The following is a 20,491-nucleotide window of genomic DNA, read 5'->3' on the forward strand; positions in this document are numbered from 1 at the left end:
GGGGAGGGAAGGGTGTTGGATTCAAAAGTGGTTGGAAAAGGGCAAAACAAAATACAGGGAAAAGCACACAGCAACAATAACAGATATTCAAATGAAAAGCAGAACAGTTGCACTAATTCAACTTAAACATGTTATCTATGCTATAGCAGGTTCCTCAGAGCCTGTGCAGAGTTCCTTGTGGTAAGGAGAAGTCGAAGGAGTCCTTAACCCCGTGTTGGCGAACCTATGGCATGCGTGCCGACCGAGCCCTCTCTGTGGGCATGCGCGGACCCGTCGCGTCTGCCTAGGGCTGTGCCATGTTGCCCTAGTGAGGGCGCTGAGGGAGGTGCTCCTTCTCCCCAAGCCCATGCTCCCCAAGCCTGCGCTGGCACTCTCCCTCTCCTTGCACCCGTGGCAAGTCCCTCCCTCTCTCTCAGCTGAGCTGCGACTGCAGCTCAGCTGTTTGTCGGGCACCCCGCCCGTCTTCAGTTTGGACCGGGGAGGCTGTGGCTGAGCACCTTGCCACGCCCCCCCCTCAGCTGAGCTGTGGGGCAGCTCAGCTGTTTGTTGGGGCCCCGCCCGTCTTCAGTTTGTCTGGGGCCCCACCCATCTAAAAAAGCATTTAGAAAATTCTACAACATTTGCAGACAATCCTACAAGCCATCAGGAAATCTACAAGGAATTTTTGAGCATTGTAGCAGCTGCAAAGGTGAATTTTAGTAACAGATTTTTACAGTTCCGTAAGATGGAGACAACCCTGTGTTTTCTTACTTCTCCAGATAAAGCCAAATTTAAAGAACTTGATCTTTCCTGCCTACACTGGTTAGATTTAGAAAATCTGGAAATTGAGCTAATAGAATTTCAAGAAAGCTCTATCTGGAAAAATAAATTCTATGACCTGCTTAAAACACTTGAGAAGATAGAAGGGACGCCAAAGGACAGCACAGTTAGTTCTGAAAATGAAATCCTTAAAAGTGTGGAATTCTCTGCCAAATAATTTTAAGTCAATGAAAGAACTTGGGATTGCTTTCCTTACTTTGTTTGGATCATCATATGCTTGTGAGCAGCTGTTTTCGGCTTTGAATTATATCAAATCTGACACCAGAAACAGGCTAACAGATGACCTGAGTGCTGCATGTGTTGCTCTCAAGTTACAAAGTATGAGCCAAGGGTAGACAAATTATCAGCATGCACACAACAGCAAAAATCACATTAATTGTTCAAAAAATTTGACGATGTCCTCAAAGATATCACAAAAATGGTGAATTACATCATGGCTCGTGCTCTGAATTGTCAACAGTTTCAAGCACTTCTTGAGGAGGTTCAGGCACAGTATAATTGTTTACCTATGTACAATAATGACCGGTGGCTGAGCAGAGGACGAGTCCTGGAGAGATGCCAAATGCAAACTTTTACCTTTCAATAAAAAGTTGTTTGTATCATTGAAAGCTCTGTTATTGTGTTTTTCCTTTAACGCAAAATATGTGAATGTATGAGTTGTTTTTTCTAAAGTAAAACCTCACTATTCAGGTTAAATTGCCGTATTGGCACTTGGCGATAAATAAGTGGGTTTTGGGTTGCAGTTTGGGCACTCTGTCTCTAAAAGGTTCGCCATCACTGACCTAGACTCTTGATTCTCTCCAGCATGAGGAACTTTTCATCACTCCAGTCACAGTTTATTTTCCATTACAGTATCAGGCTTAGTTAATCCAGAGTTTTTATGCCCTTTCCAAGTACCCTAAATTCCTTCCTCCTTCCAGTAGATTACTGATTTTTCCCATACACTGTACGTTCTTGTGGCTCTGCATTATGGCTCTGTGGCTCTGCATTATGGCTCTGCATCAAAGGCTGTGCATGGTCATGATTGTATCAAAGACTGGAAAGAATCAAGCTGTCACTCCTGCCACTGTCCCCAACACAGTTCTCAAGATGGAGATGAAAGCCTGCAATGCTTCAGGTTTGTCTTCACTCTGCTTCACTAACACCTGCATCTCTGCATTCTCTGCCTCAAGCAGCAGCTCAGTCAGGAAGAGGCAGCCCGCATCATCCTGGGCACCAAGGTAGGCTTTCCAGACCTGGGAATTAGCCTTACTCATAGCAATAGTCTGGATATGGACAACCTGGAGTGCAGCCTGAATGGTGTCAGGTTGAACATTTTCTTGCCAGGGAGCGGTTTGCTGGCAACCCACAGCCAAGTTCAGCCACACTCTCTCGAACTGCTCGGCAGTCAAACAAGTGCTGGGGATCAGAGTAAGGCCACTTGAGCTGGTGGCAACGGGAGGAACGTCCTCTTTCTTTTCTGTAACTAGAGGCTCTGAAAAGAGGAAACAAGCCGTAATAGGCAATACAAATCACTGTCTGTTTAGCACAGAAAGCGGTGGGATTAATGCAGGAGACTCATATCCATAAAGCAGCATTTTAATGCAAAATCCTGATTTTCATTAAGAAAAACTGTATATAGGCAAGGGGGAGGTTAAACAGCCAAATGAAGTGTTACCTGCTCCCATCGCTGAAGAGGCTTCACAGACAGAGTCTGTATGGCGAAGCTCAACAACCTGTTTAGCAATCATGGCTGCCCACTGCTCTTTGCCGCATATGGGCACCAAAGTGTTAAAATCCGAGGCCCAAGCATTCACAGAGCATTCAGCCCGATCTTCCAAAAGCCGCAGGGAGTGATCGGATGTGGGGCTGCACAGAACCCTCTTTGTCTCTTCTGTACCAGCTTGCAAAAGACGATAGTAGAACAACGCACGGTCCCGTACGGTCATGTCTGCCTCTTCCTCTGGAAGTAAGAAAGATGGATTTGCTCACAACAATGAGCACAACAGTACTTACTCAGCTCAAATCTTAGCAATCCTGTGCAAAAGAACCAGGTATGCCTTAGCTCTCTTAGAGATATGGCACCTACCAGCAGAAGCAAATCATAAAGCTATTCAAGGTATTTCAGTTTGGCCTTGAAGTCTCTGGATTCGTTTAAGCTGAAGCAATTCTCAGTCCATCTGAAACTTCTTTGAGTATAAAACCCCCCAGATGAGATATATAACCCATTTAAAACAGGCACCTTAAAAGAGATGTACCTTTCCTTTCCAAAAAGATCAATGGCCGATTATTTTTTCAACTTAACCCACCCCTCCCAGCGCAGAGCCTTTATGTTAGCCAGATTAAACATATTCCCATCAGCTATCATTTCTGGCAGATACAGGGGAATCCCCTGGAACAAAAGAATTTGAAGCTGTCAGATGACAGAACCAGAATCAGTTGAGCATATCCTTTTGTACTGTCCCTTGTATCATAAACAAAGTCTAGAATCAATCAATCCTCACATTACACCCTTAAAAAACTTAACACATGATGGCATCAAATTTTTATTAGAGGACAAGATACCTGCTGTCACCGAACATGTGCAGGAATCTTAGGCTATAATAAATGCAATACAATTGGGTGAAACATCAAAGTGTAATCAGTGCATATAAAAGTGGAGAAGGACAAAGATACAGCTATATACAAAATTATTTCAATATTCCACAAAGGTATGTATAAATATATTTCAAAAGTCCACAAAGGTACACTGATCCAAGATGACTCTAATAGCTGGTCACAAGAACTCAGCAATTGTGTAGAAGGTTGTTACAAAAAGGAAGACGATTGTTTCATTCTTCATCAGTTCCATTCCTATGTCAAAAATTATTACATTAAAATATTGCAGCTATGCATAATGGATCAATAAATATCAATATCAAAAATGTCCACATACTTACAATTCATGAAGTTCAATAAGCACAAAACAAATCCAAGAAATTCATTCCTTCCCCTTCGGGATAGATTTTACAACTATATCCATTAGCAATTGGAATAGTCCATGACTTAAAATCTATAAAGGATATAGCTGGAGTGAACAGAATTACACAAGTAATCGTTCCACAAGGGATAAAAAAAATTGAATGATCAGCCGCTGGTTGCAAGAGCTTAAATCAGTTGCAGGTGGCGCATGTACTATGTAGTTTCTTAAAGGAGCAGTATCAAATAAAGCAAGAAAGATCATTTTCAACGTTTAATCCTTGGGGTTCTAGAGAATGAAATAAATTGATAAAATAAGCCTCCTTCTGCCTTAAAAGTCGTTCGTTGTTTCTTTTGTCAAAAAGTTTGTCTTTGAGTCGCCAGACTACAAAAAAGCGAAGTTCATTTTCATTATGGCGAGCTCTGAGGAAGTGATCTACAATGGGCGCAGAGCAGATCCCTGCCCTGATTCTGGATTTGTGTTCTAAAATCCTGGTTTTTATGGGTCGAATACTGGAACCAACATAAATCAATTGGCAAAGGCAGAGTAAACAATAAACACAGAATTTAGTGTTACAATTAGAAAAGCTGTTAAGTTTGAAAGTAAAATTGCTGTCTGTACTTTTAAACTCTTGGACTTCCAAGGCCAAGTTACATGCGAGACATTTATTACAGCGAAAATGGCCCTTAATATTAGTTTTCTCATTGTAATCACAAATTAGGTCGGCATGAACCAATTTATCTCGAATGGACATGGTTCTGCTGTAGCCAATTTTGGGGATCTGTTGGCACCTGGGTATATTGGAAAGAAGGTGCCAGTGTTTGCGAATGATTGCAGTGATATGGCTGGAGAGATGATTGAAACGGAAAGCAAAGGTGAGTGGTTTGTTTGTAACATGTTGTTTTTGATCGTTACAATAAAGAATTTCTTCCGTTTTTCATATTAGCTCTGATTCTAGCTTGTTGTACTGTACGGGTTGGATAACCACGGTCCCTTAAAGATGACGTCCGTGCCTGAGCTGCTATGGAATAGTCCTTGTCTGTAGTATTATTTCTTTTTAATCTAATGAATTGACTATATGGCAGGTTGTCTCAAAGATGTTTCGGATGATATGAATTATAGTGTAACAAAGCACTATGGTCAGAAGGTTTTTTATACGATTTGACTCTCAGTTTGTTAAAGGAGTCACAATACACTGTGGTATCTAAAAAAGACAGTTGGAAAGGATCACAGGATCCTGTGAATCGCATAGGGGTTCGTGTGTTTAACCATTCAATGAACCCATCCATATTAAAGTCAAAGGTTACAATATAAATCATGTTGTCGATGTAACGTCTGTACCCGAGTATCTGGTCAGAGTATGGATTGTTGTGATAAATATATGATCTTTCAAATTCAGCCATATAAATATTGGCTATGGTCGGTGCGACAGCAGAACCCATCGCAATACCGTATTTCTGCAAGTAAATGTTACCTTCAAACCTAAAAAAATTATTGAAGAAAATCAAGTCAATGAGTTGTAAAAGAAAATTGGTGGGGGGATTTTGATCCAGTCTGGAATTGAGTAGAGACTGAATAATGTTGAAAGTTTCTTTTAATGGCACATTGGTGTAAAGGGACGTAACGTCTATTGAACTTCATGAATTGTAAGTATGTGGACATTTTTGATATTGATATTTATTGATCCATTATGCACAGCTGCAATATTTTAATGTAATAATTTTTGACATAGGAATGGAACTGATGAAGAATGAAACGAACATCTTCCTTTTTGTAACAACCTTCTACACAATTGCTGAGTTCTTGTGACCAGCTATTAGAGTCATCTTGGATCAGTGTACCTTTGTGGACTTTTGAAATATATTTATACATACCTTTGTGGAATATTGAAATACTTTTGTATATAGCTGTATCTTTGTTTGTCCTTCTCCACTTTTATATGCACTGATTACACTTTGATGTTTCACCCAATTGTATTGTATTTATTATAGCCTAAGATTCCTGCACTACTTTTCTTTACCTTGATATTAGTGCAGAGGTGTTGTTTTTGGCTTGGTCACCGAACATGTGGCAGAGTTTCTGATGATTGTCAGCAAAAATAAAAATAAGAGGGTAAAGAATAAACAAACAGTTTAAAACCAACCAAGGTAATTTGTAGGCACTGGGCAACATCAACTGGAAGGGTGCCGGTGTTTGCTGCAATTCATATCTGCTGGCTGGATGAATGTATTGTTATGGTTTTTAGATTGAAGTATTTCAACTCGATGGCTGAGTTTTGGTCAGTTGTTGTTTGTGAATCCTTGTGGGTGCCTGTATTTATGCTCCCTTGTTGCTATTTTATTATGCCAATAAAGGTGTCTGAATCTGAATCTGATGTACCTACCAATGCAGTAATATAGCAATCGACCCAGCATATCCTGACACTCAGCTGGACGTGCCAAGAAGAGCCGCACCAAAGCAGTCAGCAGTTCAACCTTCACGACTGAGGATGCCTCTGATTTCACATTCTCCACAAAATCTTCTAACACGTATGGAGCATTGGGAACTCTCTCCCCATGTATCCCCAGTAGCCAGATTAGAGCTTGCTTACCCTGAAGAATTAAAGCAGAGCACATCACATTCAAGGCTGATTTATGCCAATCACAGAACTTTACCTCTCTGGCAAAGCTACCATGCTGAGAATGAAGGCTGAACAGAATGTGTAAAGTACAGAACATGGTATGGCAGGTATTGATACTAGTGGCTTCCATGCCAGGATGGGGTTTTGTGGTTTCCCCATTGCTGATGCAACTGCAAATTAAAGCACAGCAGCAACAGGACTTCCACATGGTAGGTTCCCCCCGTTTCCCTGCCCCACTCCCCTAAAAGTGGCTACCCCCTGTACCACCAAGTTTTGGAATTAAAAAATATATATATTATTATATCAATATACCTTTGTAACTGAGGTGCAGGCGCTCTAAATTCCCAGCTTTTTTTAAAAAAAATTAATCTCTATCCCCCTCCTTGCAAAAATATGCCTTTCCCCTTAAATCTCTGCAAGGGAAGAAGCTAGAGACTTACACACACACACACAAAAGCTGAGAATTCAGAGAACCTGCTATACCTATTGTTACAATGGTATATTGATATGGTAGTCTAGTACTGATTTTTTAACAATAAAAAGGCCCCCAAGTAGTGGGGGAGGAAATCGCATGGATAGAGACAGGGAAAATGGCTGCCACGTGGGCTAGAAAATCTGAGTTTTCCCAACCACACAGCAGCCATCCAGGTTTTATCATGCTCGTTCCCAAAACTTCAGAGCGAAGAATGTTTGAGAAAGATCAGAGAAAAGCTGGAGAAACCCCCAGAAGTGCACAAATGCATCACAATGCTATGGGGAAGTGGGCGGGGGGGGGGGGAACATTTCCCAAAGCACTGAACTTTGGGGCAGATGACCAGTGCAGAAATGGCCACTTCCTCAACATGTGTACGTCACAATTCAGTTCTTTCTGCAGCAATTCAACATGGAGAGCCTCAAACTGCTTCTACATCTTCATCCAAACAAGACAGAGGCACTGTTGACTGGGAAACAGCCGATCTATGACTAGAGGTGGCACTCCCACTAAAGACCTGCAGTTTGGGTGTGCTTCTGGACCCAGAACTGTTTTCATAGTTGACAGTGATGACCAAGAATGGTTTTCATCAGCTATGGTCTGTCTGTCAACTGCATCCTTTCTTTAACATGTAAGACTTGGCCACAGTCACACAGTCCAGATTTGCTTATATGAGGCTGTCTTTGAAAAACGTTCAGAAACCTACATTTATTCAAAAACATGGCTGCCAGCTTGTGCTTAGGAGCAGGCCATTTGGAATGTATTACTCCATATTAAGTGCCACCATCTTTTAATTTCATAGTGGAGTACATGACCACTTAATATTGTAAGACTACCCACACACCCAGGGTTGCAGACATGTCTCTTTCCTTGGGGATCTATTAAGTTTGGAAATATTTTAAATAAATACAATGTTAAAACGTACTGCTGTTTTAAGTCATATTGTTATTATTTCATCTGATTCATAAGGGATCACTGAAGTAGTAGTCATGGCTGCCCTTAGCAACAAAACTGTTTAGTTTCTTTTCCACTTTGAAACATGTTAATATTACTATAGAAAGACCTGAAGTAATCAACAGAGTAGTTCTCTAGTTGGAAAAACATTATTTACTGCTGGTGTAAATCTGGGGATAGAAGCATTCCCGAGAAGAGGCAGATACAGCCACACTCCAGCTTTCATCTCAGCAGAGCTGTGCTACTGAAATACCTCTGATTTTTCCAAATGGTTCTCCTATATGCAATTAGATGGCGTAACAAAAAATTTGGTGTGGTATTCACCCACATCTTCCCAACAGAGCCCTAATAGGCTACCCAGAAATGAACTCAAACACCCTGGAGGACAGCTTCATGAAGTTACAAAATGTATTCTTAAATAATTCTGGTTTTATGGGACCATAGCGGTTTGTTTCCATACAGAACTCTATATTCCCATTTGTACCTCTGGTGTCTGATGAAGGAACTAACTGAGCCATCCAATCAACCCGAGCTCCCCAATTAAAAAGGTAAAGGTCCCCTGTGCAAGCACCAGGTCATTCCTGACCCATGGGGTGACGTCACATCCCGACGTTTACTAGGCAGACTTTGTTTGCAGGGGGGTTTGCCAGTGCCTTCCCCAGTCATCTTCCCTTTACCCCCAGCAAGCTGGGTACTCATTTTACTGACCTCGGGAGGATGGAAGGCTGAGTCAACCTTGAGCCGGCTACCTGAAACCAACTTCCGTCGGGATCAAACTCAGGTCGTGAGCTCCCCAATTACCACCCCTCCAAACCCAACACTCTCTTACCTCACTGTCCTGGATAGCCTCTTCACAACCATGCAAAGCCTGAGACACATTCTCTGTACACTGTGGACACAACCACACCAGGTCCCGGAACACTTGCACCACTGCTACAATGAAACACAACACTCAGTGTGACAAACACAGATGCTGAGCTAGCGAGGAATAGATATGCTTCATTCAGATAGTTTGGGATACTTGCTTGAAGCAAAAGAGTGCGGGTTTCCCAAACCACCTGCTGGAATTGCTTATAATATATATGCATGCAAGTGGGGGCTGAAATCTAATTTATTCAGCATCTGTAAACCCACAAAATTTTGAACATGAAGAACAATTACATGAAAAATGCACAAACTAAAGAATGACTGAAATAGTCTTATATAGAAAGACAATACACTGTGAAAGATTCACAATTCATGATCAGTTAGTATGCAATGGCAATGATGTATTATATACAATACTTTTTTATAAACTGTTGTTTACCGCGACAAAGATGTAATGTATACAATAGGAATCCGGATGTTTTCCTGTTTCGGCAGCCTCCTTCAGCATGAGCCAATTAACGATATATTGCATGACACTGTAATAAATTATATAAACCCAATGAGTTATGGCACAGCTGGATGGAATAAAATCTTCTTTATTTTATATTTATGTACTGTGGAACATCTCCATTTCTCTAATTGCAACACTAAAATGGTGACCTATGTTATCAAATGTCCCTGTAAATTATTATATGTGGGTCTGAGTTTGCATACTATTAGGACTCCATTAATTGAACAACGGTCCCACGTACGCAATAAAAATATGGAAGCACAGCTTGAGGCCCATTTTGTGGAAAGGGGGCATACATATGATGATTTACTTTTTTGTCATTTACAAATATGTATCACATGCTTTTAATCGTGCTGATACGTAGAAGTCTTTACAATATCAGGAGACAGCATGGATATATAGATGAAATACATGTCACCCAGCAGGCTTCATGTGGAATAGTGGGGAAACAAACCCGGTTCTCCAGATTAGAGTCTGCCACTCATGTGGAGGAATGGGGAATACAAATTTGTGGTGTTGCACTGTAATGCTATAATTAGCACATGTTACACATGTTACACTGTATAACATTAGTGGTTTTAGGAATATCTCTTTAAATTGTATGTGCAGTAATATCTCACACATTTTTAGGTGTTCCTGCCTGCATTTAAAAATTAAAAAAACTGAAGTCTGGTAGAGCTCCCGTTTTACAATAGACAAGTTATAAGTGTTGGCTTGGGGAGACGAGCTTTTATTCTACCCAACTATGCTGTCACTCACTGGGTTTATATAATTTATTAGTGTAATGCAATGAATTGTTAATTGGCTCAAGCTGAAGAAGGCTGCCAAAACAGGAAAACATCTGGATCCCTGTCCTATCTATTGTATACATGATGCTTTTGTCACTGTAAACAGTTTATAAAAAATATTGTACATATTACACCATTGTCGTTGCATACTAATTGACCACAAATTGTGAATTTTTTTTACACTTTATTGTCTTTCTGTATTTGTCTTGTACACTGTGATTTCTTGGATCATCTAAGGTGAAACTTTGGCTCACTGTTTAAATAAGAATGGTTAGGATAGTTACCTGAAGTTATATGCTCCTGTTTCAGCTCAAGGAGCTCTGTTAGTATCCTGATACATTGCTCTGTGTATGTCCTAGCAATGTTGCCTGGAAAAAGCGACAAGATGACTCAAATTTTAGTTTGACACACAAAATGTATACTTACCGTATATACCCGTGTATAAGCCGAGGTGCCTAATTTCTCCCCCAAAATGGGGAAAAATTAGGCACCGGCGTATAAGCCGAGGGTCGGCTTATAACCCCCCCCCCCCCCCGCAGGCTTACCTGACCGGGCTCCTGGCGGCGGGAAGTGGCAGATCCGGCGGGGGCGGTCTTCCTGCAGCTGCAGGAGGCCCCCCCAGGCCGCTCCTGGCGGCGGGAAGTGGCGCGAGCCCGGCGGCGCGGCCTCCCTGCGGCCACAGGGGGCCTCTAGAGGCCGCTCCCAGCCGGGAAAAGGCTCCCGGCCAGGAAAAGGGCTTTTTCAGCCCTTTTTTTGGGCTGAAAAACTCGGCTGATACGTGAGTATATACGGTAAGTACCATAACAATCACATTCTCCCCAATGACGTGATGGAAAGTGCCATCAAGTCACATCCGACTTATGGTGACCCCACAGGGTTTTCAAGGCAAAAGACAAAGAGGTAGCTTGCCATTTCCTGCCTCTGTGGAGCCACCTGGGATGTCCTTGGTGATCTGCCCTCTAAATACTAACCAGGGCCAACCCAGCTTAGCTTCCAAGATCTATGAGATGGGGCTAACCTAGACCAACCAGGGTGGTCAAGAACTGTATATGGTGGCTTCAATGGAAGTGCTAACACTACTAGAAAAGGTTAATAAACCATTCTGGACACAAAAATTCTGAGGTATGATCAAACTTCATGCTTTAAGACTAAAACCAATTGGTACTGTTGAGGAGACTCACCCACCCACACCTTCTAGGAGGGAGTCCTATTCTCTTTCTGTCCCTGAGAAACAAAGAATCAGTCCTCAGAATCCTTGGGGGGGGGGCACTGCTGTCACCCTGCTTTAGAGAAAAAATTACATTTTCCACGCAGGCATACGTTTGTTTGCATAGAGAAGGATCTTTCACACCAATACTGCTGGTTCATTTACCTATAGCAAAAATTGCTCCTTGTGCAAGCTCTGCTGACACATCAGTGCAGTAGCCTCTCAACTCCTCCAGTATTTGCTGCATGTTTTCATCATTCACCAGTTTGCACAGCACCTCCATCTTCTGGCATTTGATGTAATGTGGTTCTGAGTATGAGCAGAAGAACTTCTTGTAATGGCTGCTGAAATGGTCAGGAAGGCTTTCTAAGATCTGACGCACGTGGCACAGGGCAGTGAAACAGAGTTCCCTACTCTCAGAGGTGCAAGCAGCCAGGAGTGGACCCTTAATTCTCACCAGCACATCTGTTTGCACATGTGGAAAATCTCTGGCCAACACTAAGAAGAGTTTTGTGGCGGCCATCACCACACTAGGGCTGCTGCTCTTGAGATACCCATCCAGTAAATTCAAGATGTCAAAGAGTTCTTCTTCACAGCGGGGTGTGTAGCGCAACAGAAAAGTCAACACCTCACTCTGGCCCCACTGATCTAGGTCAGGCATCCTGCCAAAAAGAGGAAACCAAAATCACTGCAGTGGCTACAACCGCCACATGTTTTACTTAAAATAAACTCACAAGGCCTCAGTACAGCGTCTCTGAGCTGAAGGCCAATCATTGCATTAGACCCAATCATTGCATCAGACCCAAACACATACAACAAGAACTGAATAGAGACATGCAGTGCGATCCAAATGAAAAGTTACACCCTTCTAAGCCAATCAAATGGATTTAGAAGGGTGTAACTCTGTTTAGGACTGGCCAATCAACCAGTGTCTGAAAGAAAGCTAATTCTTCACGGCATTGGTATTACCCCTGCAGCCACAGCAGGCCAGATGTTTCTTAAGTCCTGAAATCAAGGTTTTTTTTCTGAACTAGACATATATTAATTCTAACAAGGTCTTCTTGAACATAGGAGTGATATGTGAAAATTCTCTTGTATTTAAACTTTTATTCAAGAAGTGATCTCTGGCATCTAGGAATCACAAGAAGCATAGCCTGAGCTGGGATAGGAAGCATAAGACACATTCTGCTAGACTACTTTAAATATCATTTAATCAATTTTTAATTGTCCCAGGAGACCTTGAAATATCTTGACAAATATCCACAACAATAATATATGTACCAAACTCTGCCTCATTACTGCAGAAAGAATGAGATTTGATTAATTTGGAAGGAGCAAAACCGTGTAACTGAAAAATGAAAATGCTTATCTACATGCCTTCAAATTTGTAGATGAAATGGGAGAGGCTGAAAACCTCTGCTCAGTAGATTTGTATTATATATTTAAGGGTAGGAAACTCTGCAAAGGGCAGTATCCAAACTAAACTAAATCTCTGACTGCTATCCTCTGAAGCATCCTAGCAACAATAAGCAAAACTACTCCAAAGATGCCCAACAATTGCATGAGCATCACATAGTTAATGGCAACACCTAGTAGATTCAAAAGCATGCCTTTTCCCCATCTGATCTCCAAATATGCATTTTTATTTGGACTGGAACTTGTTCAGCATTAGCCATGGGCACTTGACTCTGCAAGCTGTATTTATAATAAATACTTGTTATATCCAGCCTTTCTCCCCACTGAGGGCCCAAAGTGGATTACATCGTTCTCCGCTATTTTATCCTCAAAACAACCTTGTAAGGCAGGTTGACAGTGTGTGGCTGGTCCCAGGTAACCAGCAAACTTCCATGGTATCTGTTTTATTTACCTTAAAAATATACTTGCTGTCTTTTGATCCCCAAAGTGGCTTATAACAAATAACCTGTTCTGATCAGCGCACAACCACAGTAATACTACAAAACTTCCCAAAAACAGAGGGTCCAAAATAGAATGAGAGTTGATTAATTATCAGCGAGGATACCAATATCAAGAGTTTAATTAGCTGAGCAGTTGGTTTCTGCAAACCCACAAAATGAACACAAAGGATGATTCCAATTCAAATTTTTGTCTTACGGAGAACATACCTGTTAAGAAGATGGTGTGCTATGGGTTTGTTGATAACAACTCCGCCCTCACATGCCAAGATCTCCTCGAGTGCCCTCAGACAATTCACTACCACAATAGGATCTTGATCACGAAGCAAACTATACAGCTCATTAACTAGGGCACCATCTATAAAAAGCATGGGAGTTAATGGCTGCCTGAATTTCAACTCAATAAACATTTGCCCAGGAAAGGTACTCCTGCAGGTAGCAATCAAATTATATTTGTATGTGAGAGTATGTGGATGTAGAAAAAATCATCAACACCATTCAATCACAATAACATGTGGGCTGACTGCAAAGTATAACTGTGGAATGACTGGGAGGAGAGGTAGAGAAGATTTTTCGCTTGGTAGACCAGATCCAGGAAAGTCTTTTTACTAAAAGACTGCCCCTTTTCAAGAGACTTCAACAGAACAACCAGCTCTGAAAAACTATGCCACAGCATCTAAGTGAAATGCAAATAACTTCCTTTTCTATACTTACTGTAACAATAGGAAGTGTGGAAGAGCCCCATGGCACTGAGTGGTAAACTGCAGTACTGCAGTCAAAGCTCTGCTCATGACCCGAGTTCCATCCCGACAGAAGTCGGTTTCAGGTAGCCGGCTCAAGGTTGGCCCATCCTTCCAAAGATGATAAAATGAGTATCCAGCTTGCTGGCAGTAAAGTGTAGACGACTGGGGAGGGCAATGGCAAACCACCCCATAAACATAGTCTGCCTAGTAAACATTGCGATGTGATGTCACCCCATAGGTCAGTAATGACCTCGTGCTTGCACAGGGAACTACCTTTACTTAGGAACAGTGTGTTTGGAAAATGACTAGAAAGGTCAAAAAAATGCTTATTTACCCACTTCACTGTCCCCGTGGAGCTTCTGCATCTTTGCACATCCAAGGACAGCTACTCTCCTTACATAGGAGGCTGTGTCTCGCAGACCATTCAGGATTGGCTGTTGGAGATACTCCTGTATGCCAGGCATCCTAGGAATATTGTAGGCTGTCATGTTTGGAGTCCTTCTAAATTCCCCTTCATATGTTCTGTGCAGCCCCTCAGCCTGCCACATAGTACACTGACCAACCCAGACCTCCTTAACTCCACTACTTTGAATGAAACTCCCAGCATGCAAACAGGGAATCACCTTCCAATTCATGCAAACTTCACTGAAAAGCAGGGGTGGGGAACATCAGGCCCAGGGGCCGTTTAAGGTGTGCTATGTTTAAGGCCCACAAAATCATTTGGTCTGGCCCTTTGTGGGTCCTGGCAGATCTCTAGCTCAGAAGGATCTAAGACTGGTGATCCTCCCGCTCCAGCGGACAGAAATAGCCTCCATTCAAGGCAGATCTGAAATTGTTTTGCCGAGAAAAGGAATCTTTTTTCCCCCTTGCAGAAGAGTTGTTAGCTATGGAGCTGCTAGGACTGCCCAAGAAACTGTGTTAACCCTTTCCCACCTGGGCCATGGAGAAATGTATTCCCTCTGTACTACAAGAGGGCTGGGGGCGGAAGTGGCAACAATGGAGGGGTTAAAGGGGGCAGGGCCAGAATGTGTGTGTGTGTGTGGGGGGGGGTTCTTAGCCAGTGTGTCCTCATTTCATCCCTGCAGGCAGAGGTAGCAGGAGCCGGCTGTAGAATCTGGCCCCGACCGTGAGGAGCAGGAGCAACTCCGGCATGCGGCTGGACGGCTATGCCCAGCTGGTTCAACAGACCATTCTGTGCCACCAGGTGGGCGAGTGCGCCACCGGTTGGATGCCTGCCTGCTTGCCACGTGGGGGGGTCATCTGGGGCAGCTGCCTGCTTGGGGCATGGTCGGCTAATTTTTAAGTTAATAATTTTGTATGGCCCGTGAATGATGTTATAAATATCCAAATGGCCCTTGCGGCGGAAAAAAGGTTCCCCACCCCTGCTGTAAAGTATCGTCAAGCCATTTTTTAAAAAAAAGGGGTATCCCAAACACTTCTCTAATCTTCACTCTGTTCCTTCCCCCATGCTTTCTTTACAGTGCTTTAAACATTTACACTTGTGGTGGCCCTTGTCACCTTATAGGGTGGTGCTAGATTATTGGCAGTACAGTTCCATGTGTCTGGTTTTAGCTGCAAAGACAACTTACACTGTTATAGTTTAAGTGATACTCAATTCAAGGAACACAGGGCAACTAGGTCTTGAAGTGAAACTAGAAACTCAGAATCATTGCTATGCAGAGAACAGTACAAAGCATGCACGTGCTTTACGTTGATTCTGAGTTGGGTCTAGGACCCTGAACCAGCATAAAGGGACAGCTTCCACTCTTGTACTGTTCTTAACTGCTGACACTTGAATCCAGTTCTATGAACTGCCATGCCAGTGCAGTAACTCATGGATCAGGTCATCAGGTGTTAACCAATAAAATCTGTACGGGGCTAATGAAACAAGATCTTTGCTCACAGGGATCCATAAAAAGCAGAACCACTTTATTCCCAAATCAAACCGTCACCTTACCTGAGACTGCACATGCTGCGTAGGGCCAGGCCTCTAACCATGGGGTTGGGGTCTGAACAGTCTTTGCACAGAGTGTTGACAGCTAAAAGAGCTAGATCTGGCTTCAGCGGAGCATATGTACACATGTACAAGTATACTAGCTTCTTTTGAACAATATCAGTTGTAGCACTAGCTTTAACCATTTCCATAAAGACACTGGATACGTCTACGCCTTGTGTCATATGCCTGCAAACAAGATGTAACTTATTTAAAAGATGCATTACAAATTAAATTTACTTTAAAATCATTAAAAAGCCTAAAAGGAAGCATTGCCTGCATTAGGATAAAAATTACGTTATTCTTGTTCACACTAGAAGGGGGTGACAAATTCACTATCTATCCACAACATTCAAGAAGAGAAGGTTCACCTGCATTTCGCCTCAGTGCAACAAGTCTATTTATAATCCATACTCTAGTATCTGCATTAATCTAAATTCTATTTTAAGGAATAAGTTACACATGCTGCCTCGCCTCTTGCCCTTTTAAATTATACAAAAGGAAGCATATATACCAACATAATCTATATCTATATCTCAAAGCTCAGCTTTTTGCAGTTTTCTTTCTTCAAGCATGGGCTACAACTTTTTCAGTGTGAATAAGGGAACCAACACAGGGAACCAAAACCACGAGAAGACTGACAGGAAGCTACACATTGTATTGTTTCTACTCTCTGAGTTAAGGTTTCTGAAGATGACCCAGGAAATCACAGACAGCACTTCTGAATTTTCCATTTTTTAGAAGTCATATTTTTACGAGAACTAAGAAACTGCTTTCCATAAAGGCCAACCCCTTGCATGATCCAATACTTGTGTTGAACTTTTAGATCCCTAGCGTCTGAGGAGATATGGCGGATTATAAATCCTCTAAACAAATAAAATTTATTCCAGCAAAAGTTTACATGAGTCAAATCTTGCTTCATCAGGTAAGAATTTTCCTACTTCAAATTATCCCCTCAGTTATGGCAGTTCCATAACAGGGTATTTCTTTTATTTGACCCTTTCTCCAAGAAGCTTCCCAATCTCACCTTCACAACAACCTGATGATACCGGTTGTGAGTATAAGACTGGCCGAAGATCAACCCAAAGCCTTCATGGTTAACTAAGGATTTAAAACTAAGTATCTCTAACCACTACAAAACACTGCCTCTCTACAAGAAAATCAGCACATACGTCACTCATTGATCAAGAACCTCTAGCACTTCATAAGCCCAATTACAACCCTCCAAAAATGATGACACTGTACTGAGGAATAAGTAGTCCAGGCCATGCACCTGATCACTCGCTGGATAACATTCCTGTAGCGCAGTGGGTCGGCTTGGATGTGAGGGTTACACAACACTTTCTTCAGTTCCTTCACTGTATCCTCTGAGCCTAGGTATGGCATCCTGCAGACACCAGACTGGGTCTGAACACTGTAGGTAGCAACAATGGAAGAATACATTAGTATTCACAGGGAGTGAAAGGGATTATACTAGCACTGGGTTTCTTCAGAACAGATTCAAAGACGAGGGGCCACAAAAACTGTGGAAAGAAATATGTAGCTTCAGACCCCATCCAGAATCCTGCAAGTTCTTAGAGGCTTAAGTGGGTCTCTTCCACCTCCACCCCTTATCAGACACTCAACGGGAGTGCCTTCGGGAAGACAATGCCAATGTTTAATCTTTATCCAGCCTTTGGGGAAAAGCATATGTCTTTTGAAACATACAAAGTTATATTTTTCTGCATAACTGGAGACAGGGAATTCTAGAGGTATGAAAGTTATCAGTATTACCTCACAAGTATGAAAGTTATCAGTATTACCTCACAACCCTACTGATAGGCTGGTGGCCTGCAAAGAAAAAGAGAAAACAATTTGCAGACTTCCCCCTTACACACACCACCATCACCACAATCCTCCCCTCCAGATTCTATAAATTCCCAAGGGAATTAAGCAGGCTCCTCCCCATCAGTCACTCCCTATATTCATACCTCATGAAGTACACTCAGACCTCAACAGGCCATTTTATAGAGTCTTTCCCTGTTGGCTAATTTGCAGTGTCACCTTTTTCAGCATACCTTAGGTGTCGCAGCACGTAGGCAGAAAACCCCTATTTTGCTGCTTTAATAACTGGCATAAGCCACCCACTTCACTACTGAACATGATCAAAATACACCCAGGATTGAAACTTCTAAGGGTTTTACAGGTTCGGGCTTAATCTTGGAATATCATCCAACAGAAAAATGATTAATGCACCATTAAACTTCTACTACTCACCCAAAGCCTAGGACCAAAACAGCAGCTTCGCCCATACACATGAACACATGAAGCTGCCTAATACTGAATCAGACCATCAAAGTCCATCAAAGTCAGTACTGTCTACTCAGACCGGCAGCGGCTCTCCAGGGACCGAGGCAGGGAGCTTTCACATCACCTACCTGCCTAGTCCCTTGAACTGGAGATGCCGGGGGTTGAACCTGGGGCCTTCTTGCATGCCAAGCAGATGCTCTATCATTGAGCCACGGCCCCTCCCCATAATTAGGCCTCCCTGTACCCTGCCCAATCCCTGCCATGTAGAGCCCCAATGCCAGGAAAGGCAGGAGCGTGCAGTGAGGGGGGGAAAAAACCCCTAGCTTCAGACCCCTTTAAAAGCTTAAGGACAGGAAATACGGCGATTAGCTACAGACCCCCATAACAAGCAACCTTAGCTAGAAAAACCCCGTAAGCCTCCGGAAAAGTGGGGAAAGGCCATTGGCACAGAAACCCCTAAGCGGGAGAGTGGGGGGGGGGGGCGTTATCAAAACCTTGCTTCTCTTCCACACACTCACACACACCCCTGCGAGACCTTCGCTCGTTCCACCCACGCATCTGACCCCAACCGGAAGTGTTCCGGTTCAACTTCCGGCGCCTTTGGTCGAATCCTCCGCTCGCGGGGTAAGAGTGGTAGAAATGTTATCGGAACGGGCGTCAAAACGCAGGCGCCGTCCGCGAGGCTAGAAAACATGTCACTTCGGTATACGTGGTTCTCGAACCACCCGCCCCTCCATAGCATCGCATTTCTCCGCCCCCCCCCCTCCCTCCGGTGCTTTTTGAGGGCCCCACCACATGAATGGCAACCGCAGTTGGCAAGCACGATGTATTCTAGCCTCCCCAAAAGTAGAAGACGGGCCATAGAGTCAAAAACACAAAAAGAACGGAAGAGGCTTTTGTTATTTAAAGCAAAAAAAAAAAATCCAGTGGCACCTTAAGGGTTAACATTGATTTCGATATGAGCTGTCGAAGGCCACAACTCACTTCGTCAGATTGGCATGCATCGTGTTAAAAAAGGTAAAGGTCCCCTGTGCAAGCACCGGGTCATTCCTGACCCATGGGGTGATGTCACATCCCGACGTTTCCAAGGCAGACTTTGTTTGCGGGGTGGTTTGCCAGTGCCTCCCCCAGTCGTCTTCCCTTTACCCCCAGCAAGCTGGGTACTCATTTCACCGACCTCGGAAGGATGGAAAGCTGAGTCAACCTTGAGCCGAGCTTTATGACTGCAGTACTGCAGCTCACCACTCTGCGCCACGGGGCTCTTTATGCCTCGTGTCGTGTGCCTTTAAAAACTGAGCTCTGGAAACCTCCGCTCATGTCAAATGCTGCGGCTTGTTCGTTTATTTTCTGGGTTAGCCACCACAACTGGCACTTTACGCCCCAGAACTCACATACCTTCAGGACTGTTTTCATTAACAATCTCTTTTATTTTTGTCTGCCCGATAAAGAATATTATTGAATACGGAATGAGATACTGTCAATGCATTTCCCTGGGCTGAATAAAGACCTTGCATTCATGGCTCATTACCAATGCTGATTTCTCCACACCCATCTCTCCCCTGGACATCGCAGACTCTTCTGCCTGCCACACCTAATCCCATCACGCCTGCTATTCACATTTACATACTGTTAACATTTACATACTAACGCTTGTCTGGATTCACTCTCCTCTACTTAAAGACAGATGGATTCAAATTCTAGCTGTATCTGAAGAAGTGAGCTGTGGCTCACGAAAGCTCCTACCCTGCCAGAAAATATTTTTGTTAGTCAGGTGCTACTGGACTCTTGCCCTTTTCTACTACTGTTTTGAGAACTGAGCCACAGCTCACTTCTTCAAAAAGCTCCTACCCTGCCAGAAAATATTTTTGTTAGTCTTGAAGGTGCTACTGGACTCTTGCCCTTTTCTACTACTGTTTTCAGTGGGTCGCCGTGTTAGTCTGTCTGCAGTAGTAGAAAGAGCAAGAGTACAGTAGCACCTTAAAGACTAACAAAAATATTTTCTGGCAGGGTAGGAGTGGCTCACGAAAGCTCCTACGCTGCCAGAAAATATTTTTGTTAGTCTTGAAAGTGCTCCTGGACTCTTGCTCTTTTCTACTACTACTGTTTTGAACGTTGTCAGTCTGGTGTGACTTGAAAAGATACTGACAGGAGCAGCAAACATGTTTCTCACTCGCACTGATGAGCACTCCCTCTCCGACACAGTCAAACCAGAAACTCAGAACGAATCTGAAACCACTGCGACGAAAAAGAATCTTGCGTACTGCAAACACGCTTAGTCCGCACAACGAGGACTGTTATCGGAACCGGAAATGAGAACCTGCATGCCCCGCCCCCTTTCGTTTAGCCCAAGCCCAGCGAATGTCGAGCCGGCTTCCGC

At 43.1% G+C, this 20,491-nt stretch overlaps 1 protein-coding gene across 1 annotated transcript; it reads right to left on the minus strand.

Moving 5' to 3' along the window:
- Window positions 1–1,865: 1,865 nt before the first annotated feature.
- On the minus strand, window positions 1,866–17,235 carry AP4B1 (adaptor related protein complex 4 subunit beta 1). Its single transcript, XM_056845345.1, has 10 exons — window positions 17,099–17,235; window positions 15,790–16,014; window positions 14,167–14,297; window positions 13,300–13,447; window positions 11,342–11,838; window positions 10,254–10,337; window positions 8,633–8,736; window positions 6,141–6,348; window positions 2,477–2,761; window positions 1,866–2,293 (listed from the first exon to the last, which is right to left on the minus strand). The coding sequence occupies exons 1-10, from the start codon at window positions 17,209–17,211 to the stop codon at window positions 1,866–1,868; spliced, it is 2,223 nt and encodes a 740-aa protein (XP_056701323.1). The 5' UTR covers window positions 17,212–17,235.
- Window positions 17,236–20,491: the final 3,256 nt, after the last annotated feature.

Source organism: Euleptes europaea, chromosome 2 (assembly GCF_029931775.1).
Source record: "Euleptes europaea isolate rEulEur1 chromosome 2, rEulEur1.hap1, whole genome shotgun sequence".
Lineage (NCBI taxonomy): Eukaryota > Metazoa > Chordata > Lepidosauria > Squamata > Sphaerodactylidae > Euleptes > Euleptes europaea.